Below are 15890 nucleotides of genomic sequence, written 5' to 3' on the forward strand. Positions count from 1 at the left end.
TACGGGGGATGGAACGGCGGCAAATTTGAAAATGACAAAAAGTGACATTCACTAAATTCACTAAAATAACATAGTAAAACATTACTGTATCAAACCATTTCACATACATTTTTTCCCTAGTGCTTTGTCCTGTGCCCTGCCTACATTTTTACTGTTCTTTCTGCCTGGAAACTGAGAAACGTCCATGGCGTCCAAAAAGTGTCCCTTTAGGTCAAAAGCGGTTTTAGACCAGCGATAGTAAATTAGAACTACTTGCAGAATTGAGTGATGATTCATGGGAAAATTTGTCATCAGACACTGAAAACGATTTTGCGACTTTGCTCAGTGATGTGCGAACTTGGCGCTATATTTCAAATTTCAGTGTTTTTGGTTTGATTATATTATTGAATTAAATGTATTATTATATTATTATTATTTATGATTATTTATTACATTATAATTTATGATTTCGTGTTTCAAATTTTAACATACCCGGGATGTTTACTAGACTCTTGTTCGGACAGATTTCAGTGAGTTATTCCTAAAAATTACAGGCCTACAATAAAAAAAAATACATATTTCCATGCAAAAAAATGTACCACTTTGAGCACAGAAATATGGACATAATCAAACCGCTAGGGAGGTTAAAGGAAACTTCCAAGTGCTTGCAAAGGCTTTAAAAAAATGTTATACTTACCTGTTCTTTGCTATTGTTTTGCACAAAGCGGCCCCGACCCTCTTCTCCTGGGGTCCACCATTGGCGATCTTGGCTCCTCCTCTTTTCTGAGTGCCCCATCGCAAGCTACTTGCTATGGGGACACTCGTGCAGGTTCCATTCTGAGCCAGGCAGTGTGCATCCACAGACACACACAGTGCAGTCCTGGGCCCTCCTCACAGGCTTGGACTGAGCAGCAGAGACCAATGGCTCCCGTTGATGGCAGAAGAGCTGCTCCAGATGAGCACAGAGCAGGACTAAGATCAGACTCATATAAGTGTTATTGGGGGGGGGGGGGGGGTTGGGAGGCACAGCTTTTGAAAGGTTATTTCACTTTAATGCAGAGAATGCATTAGAGTAAAATACCTTTTACCCTATACAACCACTTTCAATCTGATTATAGAAACCCCAATAAAGAAGCCAAGCTTTGCAACAATAAATGCTGCAAACTGTACAGAACAATCAAATCAATAAAAAGTGTCAAAAAGCAAAAGGGACCTTTAATACTAGAGGATCCTATAGTTGTACCTCCAGTAGTGTTAAATAGTAGTGTTCAATGCAAAAATGCAACCAAGGATCTTACATTAGCAAAACCGCACAGAAATTACAAAAAAGACTGAATTTACACAGCTACACCATTAAAAAAATAACAAAGGTGATTATTGCACACCTGTGGGACATTTTTTCTTACAACCAGATCACAGTGTGGAAAACATAAATGTTTAAACAATACTTAGGAAAGGAAAACTTTGAATTAAGAATGATAACTGTATTTCTAAATCATTATGACCACTCCTACCTCTGTCTCCCCACTCATTCCCATTTCTAGCCCACTTTCCTCATTTTACAAACTATTCCAGTTAAATTACAATTGCTGGGAATGTTTGTGTATATATTTTTTTTTTCTCAAAGATTGTCTTAACATTCTGCTAAAAGTGTGTGTATTAATTGTGTATTATTACTGTGTGGACCCTAGAAGAAAGGGGTACACCTCAAAAGCTTTCCTTGAAAATCTGAATTAAAAAAAATATATATCACTGACAGTACTCGATTGTTTTTGTTGCAAGTGCACTAATATGACTACAATCACCTCAAGTAAAAAATAAAAACAAGAATTTGTATTTTATTTTTAAGGAAATTGAGCATACTAAACAAGTGATCATTACATACTTGATTTCTTTGTTGATTGCCTCCAACTGCTCCTGTAACATGATAGCGAGGGTCTGCACATCTGTCTGGCCGCTTGGAGACAGAAGGTCAGCTGAGCTGAATATCGTCTCTCTGTCATCTTCATCAGAGCCATCCAAGTCACCTTCAAATGCTTGTGCCACATTGGCAAGCACATTGGCCTGCTGAGCCCGCTCCCAGTCCTGCTCATCCAGGGTTTGAATCTAAATGGAAAGGGTTGAGATAAAGAATTAAGAGTCATTCTGTGGTAAGAAAGTACATGATTGCCACGGATCTTGGATGTTGAAAACGGGGATAATACTCATACTGGGAAAAATGAATTCCTTATAAATATGTATGGCAAAACATCTAAACAATAAGAGCGCTGGAATGGGAAAACATTTGTTATTCAGCTTGGCAAGCTATACAGTACATGAACCAATCTCCAGTGTAGTCAGCTGTAAAGCAGCATTTTTATAAGATAACCAGTACTAGTGGAAGAATACAAATAATCCTGTCTGTTTTAAGAAAGTTTCCAAAATGCTCAAAAAAGGGGTGATCAGTATATTGTTAATTGTAGATTTGATGGTTCAGCCTATTCATAATTTTGTAAAAGAAAAAAATGTTGGAAATAGGAGAGCAGGAGAAAAAAAGAGAGCAGTGAAGAAATGGATGTTGGAAGGATGGAAGGGAAGGGAAGGGACAAAAATACAGAGAAAGAGAAGGAAAGAATGACTACTATAAAAAAAGGGATGAATTAAGAAAACTTTATCATGCACCTATGCAACTGACAGGGCAGAAACTGTAGGACTTCAGGAGAACTCTAACCACGTATATAGGGAGCAAATTGTTTCAAGTAAGTCTTCATTGATATAATAGGATTAGTTTGTACTCACTGTAAAATGTTTTTCACCCATGTTTATTAAGAGACACTATAGACTATATACACTGTAGAATCATAAATTGTGTGTATATTGCCATTTACATGAAGCTCAGTTAAAGCAAAGCAATTAGATAAAAGAATAGATGAAGGTAGTATCCTTCCCTAAACACACAAACATGCAACTGTGAATCAGGCCAAACAAAAATGAGAACCCAAGAAGCATGAGGAGCGGTGTACCTGAATGAAAACTGGAGAAAAGAATTTTAGAGTGAGTGCAAAAAAACTTTTTTTTCTCCATCATTCACTGAATGAAACAGCACTGTAGAATCATAACCTGTGGGACATCCAAAAGCGGTCTCAAAAAATGAGGGGTAAGCAAGGACAACAAACAAAATAATAAAGGGGAACTCTTGAAACCCATGAAAAAAACAGGTGATCACGAAGATGCCTGCAGGATCTTGCCTGTATAACTTAGTACAGGTATTAATGTAAAACCAGGTCACAAATAACAAACCTGGGAAGCCACAGGTGGAAGGCCCTGAAAGCCCCAGGGAGCACATATTGCTTTAATAGAATTACCAGTTAAGGGAAAGAAGGATCCAGATGTTTCAAAGCAGAGGCGTAAAAAATTATTTGGTAAATCCATCTGGAGAAAGCTGAGGCACCCTAACAGGGACCAGCTGCAATAAGAAGGAACCAACCTCAGGAAGGTAACAACGTCATTTAGTTAAACCCTTACAGTCCTTACCACATCACTCCAACAAATGAACTGCACTACCACCATACACTTGGTAGAAACCATTTAAACCTCAGATTTGCTGAACCCATAACAAGAGCTAACATGCTTTCCATAAACCACTTTTATGATCATAACATTGAAAACATTTAAAATTTAATTCTAACACATCTAACCCATAAAATACTTTAAAAACAAGATAGCTCCAATAAACCAAAGAAATGCCGTCCTAATATATAAGATGATACACAACGTCTCATGTTCAAACATCATAGTGCACAACTAATACAGGACTATTCAGTGCAAAGACTGTACAAAAAAACAACACCTGGTGTTCTTAGATCAAAATACAATTTATTCTGTTTAATAGATTTGGCTGGTTATTATTGGATTTGCAGGACACCTTGAGGTAGATACAGAACCCACTGTGTTTGCAAGGGGAATGTAGATAAAGAAAACTAATAATTAATGCTTAGTGGATATTAGAAAATTATCCCTCCCATCAGAAAAGCGGCAGCCTATAAGTTCATGTACAGGTTTATATTCCTCAATAGACTTAAAGCTGACGTTTATATTTTGGAAGGATACAGCACCAAACACATTAGTGTACGTAGCTGGAGATAGATTAGCAAACTATAGAAAAGCAAAAGTCAGGAAAAAGTTGATGTTAGTCCATGCCAATAACAAGCAGCCTTATGCAGTACTGGATATTTCCATATACATAACATGAAGAGAGTATCTGTAAAGTAAGCCAAACTAGTAATCAAAGTTCCCAGCAACTGTAGATATATAGCTGTAGTGTAGATTAGCCAGATTTCAATCATGTGGAGCTGCTAGACAGTGGTGTAAATTAGTTCATGCCAGTAGCAGACCATGGCTTTACAAAAATTTCCATCCACATATTAGGGCAAAGTGCTCATGTCAATGGAAGGCAGCTTAAATCTGTATGTACATACGATCCAGAACAGCGCCCTAGAGGTATACTTAAATGATTGCAAAACTTAAACTCCTTAGTGTATTAAAAAATTAAATGAAATGGAAACGAAGCATAGTAAATATCCAAATACTGGATCAAAATCAACAGAAAATAAACAAGGGTGCTTCATTCCCCCGATGACAACCTCCTTGTGATGAAATGCGTTGGACAGGGGGTCACTGGATTGCGGCATGCTTGGTTTCTCAGGCACATTGTGAGTTATTTTCTTTTAATAAATTTTATTAATCTAAAGCAGTATTATGCAATGTGGCTTATCCTTGTTCTTCCTGTATGTCTGCTGTGAGTCTGCCTTTTGGTTATTCATGATGTTGCTGGGAAATCTTTGCTGACCATGGATGTGGAATTGATTACCTTCATATTTTCAAAACAACAAATAAAGGAGTGCTCCCAACCCTGTGCAAGTCAATAGAGTCACAAGCACAGGAACAGTTAAAATCAAAATTCACTTTAATATTGGGTTAAAAAGCATGACATGTAGGAGTGCCAAGATTGATACATCACCAAGCCAGCGGAAAGGAGAAACACATATTCCCAGAAGCTGAAGGATGACACATGATCCTGGACCCAACAGTAGGTTGCTCAGCCCAGAAGCCGCAGGACAGTGGGAATGATGTGTGGATGGCAGCCACTGGGATCACTAAGATGGCGCGTTTGCCGGACGTCACATGTCCCAGATCCAGTTGTTATGTCATACACCTGGCGCCCGAACAAGGGCTGTTGAGGGTAAACTAGAAGCCTAGGGGAGCGCTCAAACCATGTCAAACCAAAGGAGAGAAAACAATCATGTTTTAGGGACTTTCCCCTTCAGATCATGATGTGTTCATCATGATGTGTTCATCATGATCAAGATGTGTCTCAGCACCCAAGATTTATATTCATGTTCCAAGGTGGTGGCAAAATTGGGTGGCTCAGACAAGGACCTACATGTTTTAAATATTCAATCAGCCTATGTGTTGTCAAATTTAAGGTTACAGATAGAACAAGTAGGCAGTAGGATACTCACAATAGATACCTCTCTGATGACATTAGTAGGGGTATTGGGCTTTCAGGCCTAGGAAACACTAGGTTGCACATCCTTAAGCCCAACCAGCTTCCTATATTGTCCTGAGATCACAGAAGAGCCCAGGAACAAGATTCCTGTAGGGCAATTGCTATTGAAAAAGTGGCAGTGGAAAGTAGAGAAAATGACCAGCAAGGGTTAGTAAACCATCCTTTAGCTAAAATAAATGTTAGGTTGCCACAACCCAAAATACACCAGCAAAAAAGCTATGAAACACAGCCACTTTCTGTGTCTCTAGAACTCTGAGCAGAGCTGTTGAAGTAAATACACAGAATCAGGTTTGACACACAATGCAAGCTCTTGCAGTACAAGCACTGTCCAAGTATTCCTCTGCAGAGACTGAGTCAAGTAGAAATGCCCTGTTTTTAGTAAATCAAAAGAAACCACAATCACTAGCTGATAGAGAGACAGTCAAGTATATTGAGGGTCCAGCATGAAACTACCACCAGCTTGACTGAAAAATTCCAGTTTGAGAAGTCTAGATCCAGTAGAGCTGCAGAGAGACAGCCTACCTCCTTAGGAAACTGGGTTGTACAGCAAGCACATGGGTATAGCCACTTGATGGAGCTGCCCCCTTTTTGCTTTTGCATAGTGTGCAATTTTGCTGTTGAGGACAGACAGGTTATACATCTACAGTGCTGTGTCCCTCAATGAATGATGAAACAATTAAAGCCGACCTGAAGTGGATAGCAAAACAAAATTTAAGTGACTTTCGTGTTTATTTAAAAAAAATTATATTTGTATATTAATAAGGAGCTAGCATAAAATCTTATATCTGATATAATTTCCTGTAATACCCCAAACAGCAATATTACGTTTGGGAGAGCAGAAAGATGACCTAATCAGTAATATTCTGCTCCTTCAATATCCAGTCAAAGGCTAGAGTAGATCTGGGAACAGGAAGTGTTGGGTAAGTGCAGTTCAGTCTGATGAAAGACCTAGGACCTGGCAGGAGTCACATGGTTTTCAATGAATCACAAATTTGGCTGATCAATATTCTCTTAGCAAATAAAACTGCACTCATATCTATTCTGCATATGTAGCGGTTTACATTAAGTTTATCCTTAAGACTAGTTCTGTTTTATCCTAACTTTCTGTATCACTTCAGTTTTGCTGAGAACGGTTTTTGCTAGAGTACTGCAACCTGCTGTCAATTTTATTATTGTGCATTTAAGAGACCTGGGAAATTCATATCACAAAATTATTGCTGCAACAGCAGACAACACATATTTTGAGTTTGGACCCAACTGTAACCATTGCATGGGGGATACTTTGGTAAAAGTACACAACAGTGAATAACAAATCAGAACAAAGATACTTACATGAGGTGGGGTCCAGATGGACAGCACAAAAAGAGTAATTTAAAAATGAATTAAACCAGGATTGCACAAGAATATTTTCAAAACAAAGGAGACAACTATGGGTTAATATTATGGCCAAAAACATGTTTCACATATTAGTTCTACTTACTAGCAATTACTGAATTCAAAACCTATGTATCTGATGCAGGCAGTGATATATAGTACCACAATTACAAAGGAGAATAGAGGGATAGTAAAAGACACTGCAGCGGAAAATACGTGAATTCTATTGTAGACAGCCATGAGAAGGATCAGATGACATGCAAAAAAGAAATAAAACAAAAAAAAAAAACCAAAAACAAATGAAACTATTACAAAACATTTTTTATAAAAACAACAGGGGGTATTAAAATAACACAGAGTGCCAAACCACCTACACCAAAACACCATAAAAAAAATAAAAACCAAAATCCAAATGAAAACCAGTTTACATTCATATTTAGATACTGATGGTAAACAATAGCACATTTTCAATTAACATTAAAATTTCAATTAACATTAAAATTAACATTAAAATCAATATCACAAATGAGGATATACAGTTGTGTTCAAAATAATAGCAGTCAGACATCACTAACCTGATCAATCACTGTTTTTGGTAGAAATTATATTTCTACATGGCAAATAATTTACTAGCAGGTGTAGTAGAGTAATAGAAATCCAACAGACCCAACAGTCATGACATGCATGCTGCCGATTCTGTGTAATTGAATCACTAATTGAAAGGGGCATGTTCAAAATAATAGCAGTGTGGAGTTCTATTAGTGAGGTCATTCATTCTTTGAAAAATAGGTGGCAATTATTGCCCTTACTTAAGGAAGGAATGCAGCAAATGTTGTACATGCTGGTTACAGTGCATTTCTCTCTGAAATTCTGAGGAAAATGGGTCGTTCCAGACATTGTTCAGAAGAACAGCGTACCTTCATTAAAAAGTTGATTGGAGAGGGGAAAACATATAAAAAAGTGCAGAAAATGATAGGCTGCTCAGCTAAAATGATTGCAAATACTTTAAAATGGCAACCAAAACCTGAAAGATGTGGAAGAAAGCGAAAAACTACCATTCGAATGGATAGAAGAATAGCCAAAATGGCAAGAACTCAGCCAACAATCAGCTCCAGGAAGATCAAAGAAGGTCTAAAGTTACCTGTGAGTACTGTTACAATTAGAAGACGCCTATGTGAAGCCAAGCTATCTGCAAGAAGCCCCCGCAAAGTCCCACTGTTGAAAAAAAGAAGTGCTGAAGAGGTTACAATTTGCCAAAGAGCACATTGACTGGCCTAAAGAGAAATGGCGCAACATTTTGTGGACTGATGAAAGTAAATTGTTCTTTTTGGGTCTAGTGGCCGGAGACAGTTTGTCAGACGACCCCCAAACACTGAATTCAAGCAACAGTACACTGTGAAGAGGTGTTGGGCCTATTTTTGGCATACCAGGGATCATGGATCAGTTTGAATACATCAGAATACTTGAAGAGGTCATGCTGCCTTATGCTGAAGAGGAAATGCCCTTGAAATGGGTGTTCCAACAAGACAACGACCCCAAACACACCAGTAAACATGCAACATCTTGGTTCCAGACCAACAAGATCGACGTTATGGAGTGGCCAGCCCAATCCCCGGATCTTAATCCAATAGAAAACTTGTGGGGTGACATCAAAAATGCAGTTTCTGAGGCAAAACCAAGAAATAGAGAAGAATTGTGGAATGTAGTCCAATCATCCTGGGCTGGAATACCTGTTCACAGGTGCCAGAAGTTGGTTGACTCCATGCAACACAGATATACAGCAGTTCTCAGAAACAGTGCTTATACAACCAAATATTAATTAAGTGATTCAAAGGAAAGCAAAATCTTCAAACATTTTTCAGTTTATATAGTGAATGTTTGGGTTTTTATAGAAGAATACAAACACTGCTATTTTTTTGAACAGTCTAATGTTCACTTTTCTTCAATTTTTTTTAGAGGAAAACACAAATTTGATATATTTTTATTCATATTTTGATTTGGAATAGAATGTGTAGTGTTCCCAATGCATTTGTGTGTATGGAAATAAAAGCTATTAGAAAGATTTTGAGCTTTATTCACTTTTTTCAACACGCTGCTATTATTTTGAACACAACTGTATATTTTCTTAATTCCCACCTAATACTTTTTTGATTTCAGGTTTCTTTTATATTATATTACTCTACCCAAAATTGTCGGAGTTAATATTTTTATTCCTTTATTTTTTACAAATGGAGAAAGTCTTTTCTCAGATGGAACTTGGATTCTTCTTTCATTTAAAGAATTGTAGAGAACTTATTTTCATTATAAGATATTTCCAGTATATACTCATTACTTCACAAACCTTAGTCCACCTTAAATTAGTTTAGAACTGAATGTGCAAATCTATGAACGATTCATAGATAATGGAAGATAGGCTCTGATATTCATCCATATAGTGAGCTACTGTATATATCCTTTACGGTACAGGTAGCAAATACCACAACACACTCATCCATATAAATTTTCATTCAATTTTCACAATTACTATGACAATATCAAAACCCAATGATTACCATTGAACTGTTTCACTGTTTACCATTTACTGATCCAACTGTTTGTAAATCATTTCAGCGCATATGCAAATTTCAATAAGATAAGATGAATGGAAACAACATTTCTTTTTAAGGGGTGTCAGTATTCCTTCTTCTGGTTCTTGCCTCATACAAGTGCTGGGAGCTGAAGACAGGCACTTGCTATCAAAGAAGCTGCCTCCATGCTAGCTGCAGTGTCGGGTAGTTGAGTACCAAGGGGGAGGGGGAGCTCTGTCCAACCTCACAGATAGCTTGAAAGGACACCTAGGATGATGGAACACAGTATTGTGGTGTTGGATGGCAGAACAATGATGGACTCCTAATTCCTAATTATAGGAAGGATTTTGGATGAGATTTTGCATCTATTTTCTCTTGTCCTTTAGCCAGATGTTCACCAAATTTTTTTTCTGTGTGTATATACAAGCATATAAATAATTTTCTGTAAAAAACCCTCCCAACCACTCCAAACATAATACAATGTACAGTGGATATAAAAAAAGTCTACACACCCATGGTAAAATGTCAGGTTTCTATGATGTAAAAAAATTAGACAAAGATAAATCATTTCAGAACTTTTTCCACCTTTAATGTAACCTATAAACTGTACAACTCAGTTGAACAACAAACTGAAATATTTTAGGTGGAGGGAAGTAAAAATAAAAAACTAAAATAATATATTTACATAAGTGTGCACACCCTTAAACTAATACTTTGTTAAAGCACCTTTTGATTTTATTACAGCACTCAGTCTTTTTGGGTATGAATATCAGCATGACACATCTTGACTTGGCAATATTTGCCCACTCGTCCTTGCAAAAACACTATAAATCTGTCAGATTGCGAGGGCATCTCCTGTGCACAGCTCTCTTCAGATCACCCCACAGATTTTCGATCGGATTCAGGTTTGGGCTCTGGCTGGGCCATTCCAAAACTTGAATCTTCTTCTGGCGAAGCCATTCCTTTACTGATTTGGATGTATTCTTTGGGTTGTTGAGATGCTGAAAGATGAAGTTCGTCTTCATGTTCAGCTTTCTGGCGGAAGCCTGAAGGTTTTGTGCCAATATTGACTGGTATTTGGAACTGGTCATAAATCCCTCTACCTTGACTAAGGTCCCATTTCCAGAAGTTGAAGAAAAACATCCCCAAATCATGATGCTGCCACCACCATGCTTCACTGTGGGTAGGGTGTTCTTTTGGTGATGTGCAGTGTTGTGTTTGCGCCAAATATATCTTTTGGAATTATGGCCAAGAAGTTCAACCTTGGTTTCATCAGTCCATAACACATTTTCCCACATGCTTTCGGGAGACTTCAGATGTGTTTTTACAAAATTTAGCCGAGCTTGGATGTTTTTCTTTGTAAGAAAAGGATTCAGTCTTGCCACTCAGCCCCATAGCCCAGCCATATGAAGACTATGGGAGATTGTTGTCACATGTACCACACAGCCAGTACTTGCCAGATATTCCTGCAGCTTCTTTAATATTGCTATAGGCCTCTTGGCAGCCTCCCAGACCAGTTTTCTTCTCATCTTTTCATCAATTTTGGAGGGACCTTCAGTTCTTGGTAATGTCACTGTTGCGCCATATTTTCTCCACTTGATAATGACTGTGTTCCATGGTATATCTAATGCCTTGGAAATTCTTTTGTACACTTCTCCTGACCGATACCTTTTAACAATGAGATCCCTCAGATGCTTTGGAAGCTCTCTGTGGACCACAGCTTTTGCTGTAGGATGTGATTAAGAAAATGTCAGGAAAGACCTACTAGAACAGCTGAACTTTATTCAGGATTAATCAGAGGCACTTTAAATGATGGCAGGTGTGTACTGACTCCTATTTAACATGATTTTGAATGTGTTTGCTTAATTCTGAACACACCTACATCCCCAGGTATAAGAAGGTGTGCACATTTATGCAACCACATTATTGTAGCTTTTTACGTTTACTCCCCCCACAAAAGATTTCAGTATGTTTTTCAATTGAGTTGTACAGTTCATAGGTCACATTAAAGGTGGAAAAAGTTCTGAAATGGCTTATCTTTGTCTCATTTGTTTACATCACAAAAACCTGACATTTTAACAGGGGTGTGTAGACTTTTTATATCCACTGTACATTCATATCACAATGGTCTAATCCCTTGTTAGAACATACACAATATTGCCAAAAGTTTTGGGACACCCCTCCAAATCATTGGATTTAGGTATTCCAATCACCTACATGGCCAGAGGTGTATAAAATCAAGCACCTAGGCATGCAGACTGCTTCTACAAACAATTGTGAAAGAATGGGTCACTCTCAGGAGCTCAGTGAATTCAAGCATGGTACCTTGATAGCTTACCACCTGTACAATAAGTTCATCTGTGAAATTTCCTTGCTACTAAATATTCCACGGTCAACTGTTAATGGTATCATAACATATAATATAAATGGTATTATAAGTGGAAGCAACTGAAACAACAGCAACTCTGTGGTAGGCCACGCAAAATGACAAAGCAAGGTCAGTGCATGCTGAAGCGCAGTGAGCAGAAGTCGCCAACTGTCTGCAGAGTCAATAGCTAAAGTCCTCCAAACGTTGTGTGGCCTTCAGATTAGCACAACAACTGTGCATAGAGAGCTTCATGGAATGAGTTCACATGGCCAAGCATCTGCATCCAAGTCTTATATTACCAAGTGCAATGCAAAGCATTGGATGCAGTGGTGTAAAGCACGCCACCACTGGACTCTAGAGCAGTGGAGAAGTGTTCTCTGGAGTAAAGAATCATGCTTCTCAGTCTGACAATCTGATGTACATGTCTGGGTTTGGCAGTTGTCAGGAGAATGGTACTTGCCTGAATGCATTGTGCCAAGTACAAATATTGGTGGAGGTGGGATTATGGTGTGGGGTTGTTTTTCAGGGGTTCTGCTTGGCCCCTTAGTTCCAGTGAAGGGAACTCCTAAGGCATTAGCATACAAGACATTTTGTCAATATCATGCTCCCAACTTTGTGTGAACAGTTTGGGGATGGTCTCTTCCTGTTCCAACATGACTGTGCACTAGTGCAAAAAGCGAGGTCTACAAAAGCCATAGATGAGCAAGTTTGGGTGGAGGAACTTGACTGGCCTGCAGAGTCCTGACCTCAACCCGATAGAACACCTTTGGGATGAATTAGAGTGGAAATTGCAAACTAGGCCTTCTTGTCTGACATCAGTGCCTGACCTCACAAATGCGTTTCTGGAAGAATGGTCAAACCTTCCCATAGACACACTCCTAAACCTTGTGGACAGCCTTCCCAGAAGAGTTGAAACTGTTATAGCTACAAAGGATGGGCCAACTCAATATTGAACCCTATGGACTAAGACCGGGATGCCATTGAAGTTCGTGTGCGTGTAAAGGCAGGCGTTCCAATACTTTTGGCAATATAGTGTATGTCATATGTAGTGGGAATACTTTATATTTTCACAATTATTTTTAGAGATATCTTCCTACTGACAAGTTCCCACTGACATCATTGATCCTTTTAGCGATCTTCCCAGTGACCAAAAGTGTAAGAAGCGTTCTTCTCACACTAATGTATCATGCGTTGTAGGTATAGTAATTTTTAGCAGGGGTTTCCTGAGGCTGGAGAGTTATTTCAAGGGTTCCTCTGTGTTGAAAAATCAGCTTGAAAGTGTAACTAAATGCAAAACTTATTTTTGTAATGGAGGGTTATAACCCCTGGTTTTTTCCCATCTGTGTCCTATTGGGGAGACTTGCCTCCATCTCCTGTCCTATTGCCAAAACAGGAAGTGAGAGGAAATCCCTGTAAATTAAGGGAATCCCCCATGTGACCATAACTAGTGTCCCCATTGGAAAATTTCCCCTCTACTACTTTTCTGGGGACAACCCAAAATTTTGTATTTTGTTTTCATTGCACTTTCAATGATAATGGTAACCAGAACGAATACAAAGGGTGAATCTTCCTAATGGGGACAGATAGCAGCAAAAACCTAATAGTTGTCCTAATACCTTTCCACCCTATCCAAAACTTAAAAAAAAATGTATTTAGTTATACTTTAAGAAAACACAAAATATCTTTTTAAATGCCAAATATTGAATGAAAATAGTACCAAAAAATCACACATATATAAATACCCTTCTTTCATCAATAAAAAGACAAAGTTGTAGATGTAGAAGAAGGGTATTTATATATGCGTGTGATTTTCGGTACTATTTTCATTCAATATTTGACATTTAGAAATATATTTCATATTTACCTAATTTAACTTAATTGTTTTTGATACACCACATGCATCCTGTGAAAGAAGCTTCCCTTTAACTGGTATTGTAGTCACCTTTGTTTCTTTTGTATTAATACATCTGCTGCATGGACAACACAATGACTTGGTGAGTTGGCATATTTCTACAGTTTAAACCATCTTACTTCTTTATTAGCAATAAACTGACAGGGGTTCTAATTCTTCTCCACTGTATCCAACCCACTGGATAGCGCATGAGATAAAATAATGCATATTTCTGAGAAATACTGCATGCAGTATTTTAGAAGCTATTTTGTGAATGCCAAATTTTTTTTTGAAAAACACTAAGCTGCATTTTACAGCATTTATGAAAGAGGTAGAGATACAATTTTAATGTATATGTAAAAAACTGTTTTATTAGGATACCCATATTATCTCATCAAGTTTATATGTGAAAATGATGTTACGCAAACTTAGATTAAATGTTTATTTATTTATTTATTTATTTATTTATCGAGTTTATATAGCGCCAAAGGGTTTGCTCAGCGCTGTACAATAGAGGGGGGACAATACATGAAACAGTACAGTAACATCAAACAGCACACAAGGGGTAAGAGGGCCCTACTCTTTCGAGCTTACAATCTAGGAGGGAGGGGGTAGAGGTACAGGAGGAAATGGCTGTGGGGGATGGAGTGGTAGGAGGAGGGAAGGGCAGCGGCTGTTAGGTGAGGGTGGGGTAGGCTTCCCTGAAGAGGTGGGTTTTCAGGGAGCGCCTGAAGGTGAGGAGGGAAGGTGACAGTCTGATGGATTGGGGTAGTGAGTTCCAGAGGATGGGGGAGGACCTGGAGAAGTCTTGCAGTCGTGCGTGGGAGGAGGAGACCAGGGAGCAAGATAGAAGGAGGTCCTGTGAAGAGCGAAGGGTACGGGTAGGGTGGTACTTGGGAATCAGGTCGGTGAGGTAGTTAGGGGCAGTGTTGTGAATGGCTTTATAGGTCAGAGTGAGCAGTTTGAATTTAATGCGTTGGGCAATGGGGAGCCAGTGGAGGGAGAGACAGAGGGGGGTGGCAGAGGTGGAGCGGCTGGTGAGGTGGATGAGTCTGGCAGCTGAGTTCAGGATGGTCTGAAGCGGGGAGAGCCTGCACTGGGGTAGGCCGATGAGGAGGGAGTTGCAGTAGTCAAGGCGTGAGATAATCAGGGAGTGAACGAGTAGTTTAGTGGTGTCTGGGGTAAGGAAGGAGCGTATTTTGGCGATGTTGCGAAGGTGGAGCCTGCATGAGTTTGTGAGAGATTTGACATGAGGTTGGAAGGAAAGGTTTGAGTCCAGAATGACGCCAAGGACTTTGGCTTGCTGGGCGGGATTGATGGTGGTGTTGTTGGTAGTGATGGAAAGGATGGGGGGGGGGGGCACGGGAAGGGGGAAAGACGAGAAGCTCGGTTTTGGAGAGGTTGAGTTTGAGGAAATGGAGCGACATCCAGTCAGAGATGTCGTTTAGGAGGTGAGTGATGCGGGCGGAGAATGTGGGGGTGAGGTGAGGGGTGGATAGGTAGATTTGAGTATCATCAGCATAGAGGTGGTAGTTGAAGCCGTGGGAGTGTATGAGTTTGCCAAGGGAGGAGGTGTAGATGGAGAAGAGAAGGGGTCCAAGGACAGAGCCCTGGGGGACCCCAACAGAGAGGGGGAGGGAAGAGGAGGTGGCGCCGTTGTAGGAAACGCTGAAGGAGCGTTGGGATAGATAGGACGAGAACCAACAGAGAGCGGTGTCTCTGATGCCAAGGGAGAGTAGTTTATTAAGGAGGAGGGGGTGGTCGACTGTGTCAAAAGCCGCAGAGAGGTCTAGGAGGAGGAGGACAGAGTAGTCGCCTTTGGCTTTGGCGGTTAGTAGATCGTTGGTGATTTTGAGGAGGGCAGTTTCGGTGGAGTGTAGGGGACGGAAGCCGGACTGTAGTGGGTCAAGGAGGTTGTTGTCAGTTAGGTGGGCGCTTAGGCGATCGTAGACCAAGCGCTCAAGGAGCTTGGACATGAGTGGCAGCAGGGAAATTGGTCTGAGGTTGTTGAGGTCAGTGGGGTCCAGGGAGGGCTTTTTGAGTATGGGGGTGATGTGCGCATGTTTTAGGGGGGAGGGGAAGACGCCAGTAGCGAGGGAGAGATTGAAGATGTGGGTAAGGGAGCGGATGAGGGAAGAGGGGGGTGACCGGAGGAGTTGAGAG

General features: G+C 39.7%; 1 protein-coding gene across 2 annotated transcripts in view; it reads right to left on the reverse strand.

Moving 5' to 3' along the window:
- Positions 1-15890, reverse strand: part of PPFIA3 (PPFI scaffold protein A3) — a 460187-nt gene that overhangs the window by 112969 nt on the left and 331328 nt on the right. For both annotated transcript variants that reach the window (XM_089671605.1, XM_089671604.1), the window contains exon 15: positions 1865-2064. In XM_089671605.1, the coding sequence (XP_089527731.1) occupies positions 1865-2064 (200 nt within the window). The remainder of the gene's footprint in view (positions 1-1864; positions 2065-15890) is intronic.

Source organism: Staurois parvus, unplaced genomic scaffold (genome assembly GCF_062004578.1).
Source record: "Staurois parvus isolate SC_StPar_1 unplaced genomic scaffold, SC_StPar_1.0 ptg000108l, whole genome shotgun sequence".
NCBI classification, from domain to species: Eukaryota; Metazoa; Chordata; class Amphibia; order Anura; family Ranidae; genus Staurois; species Staurois parvus.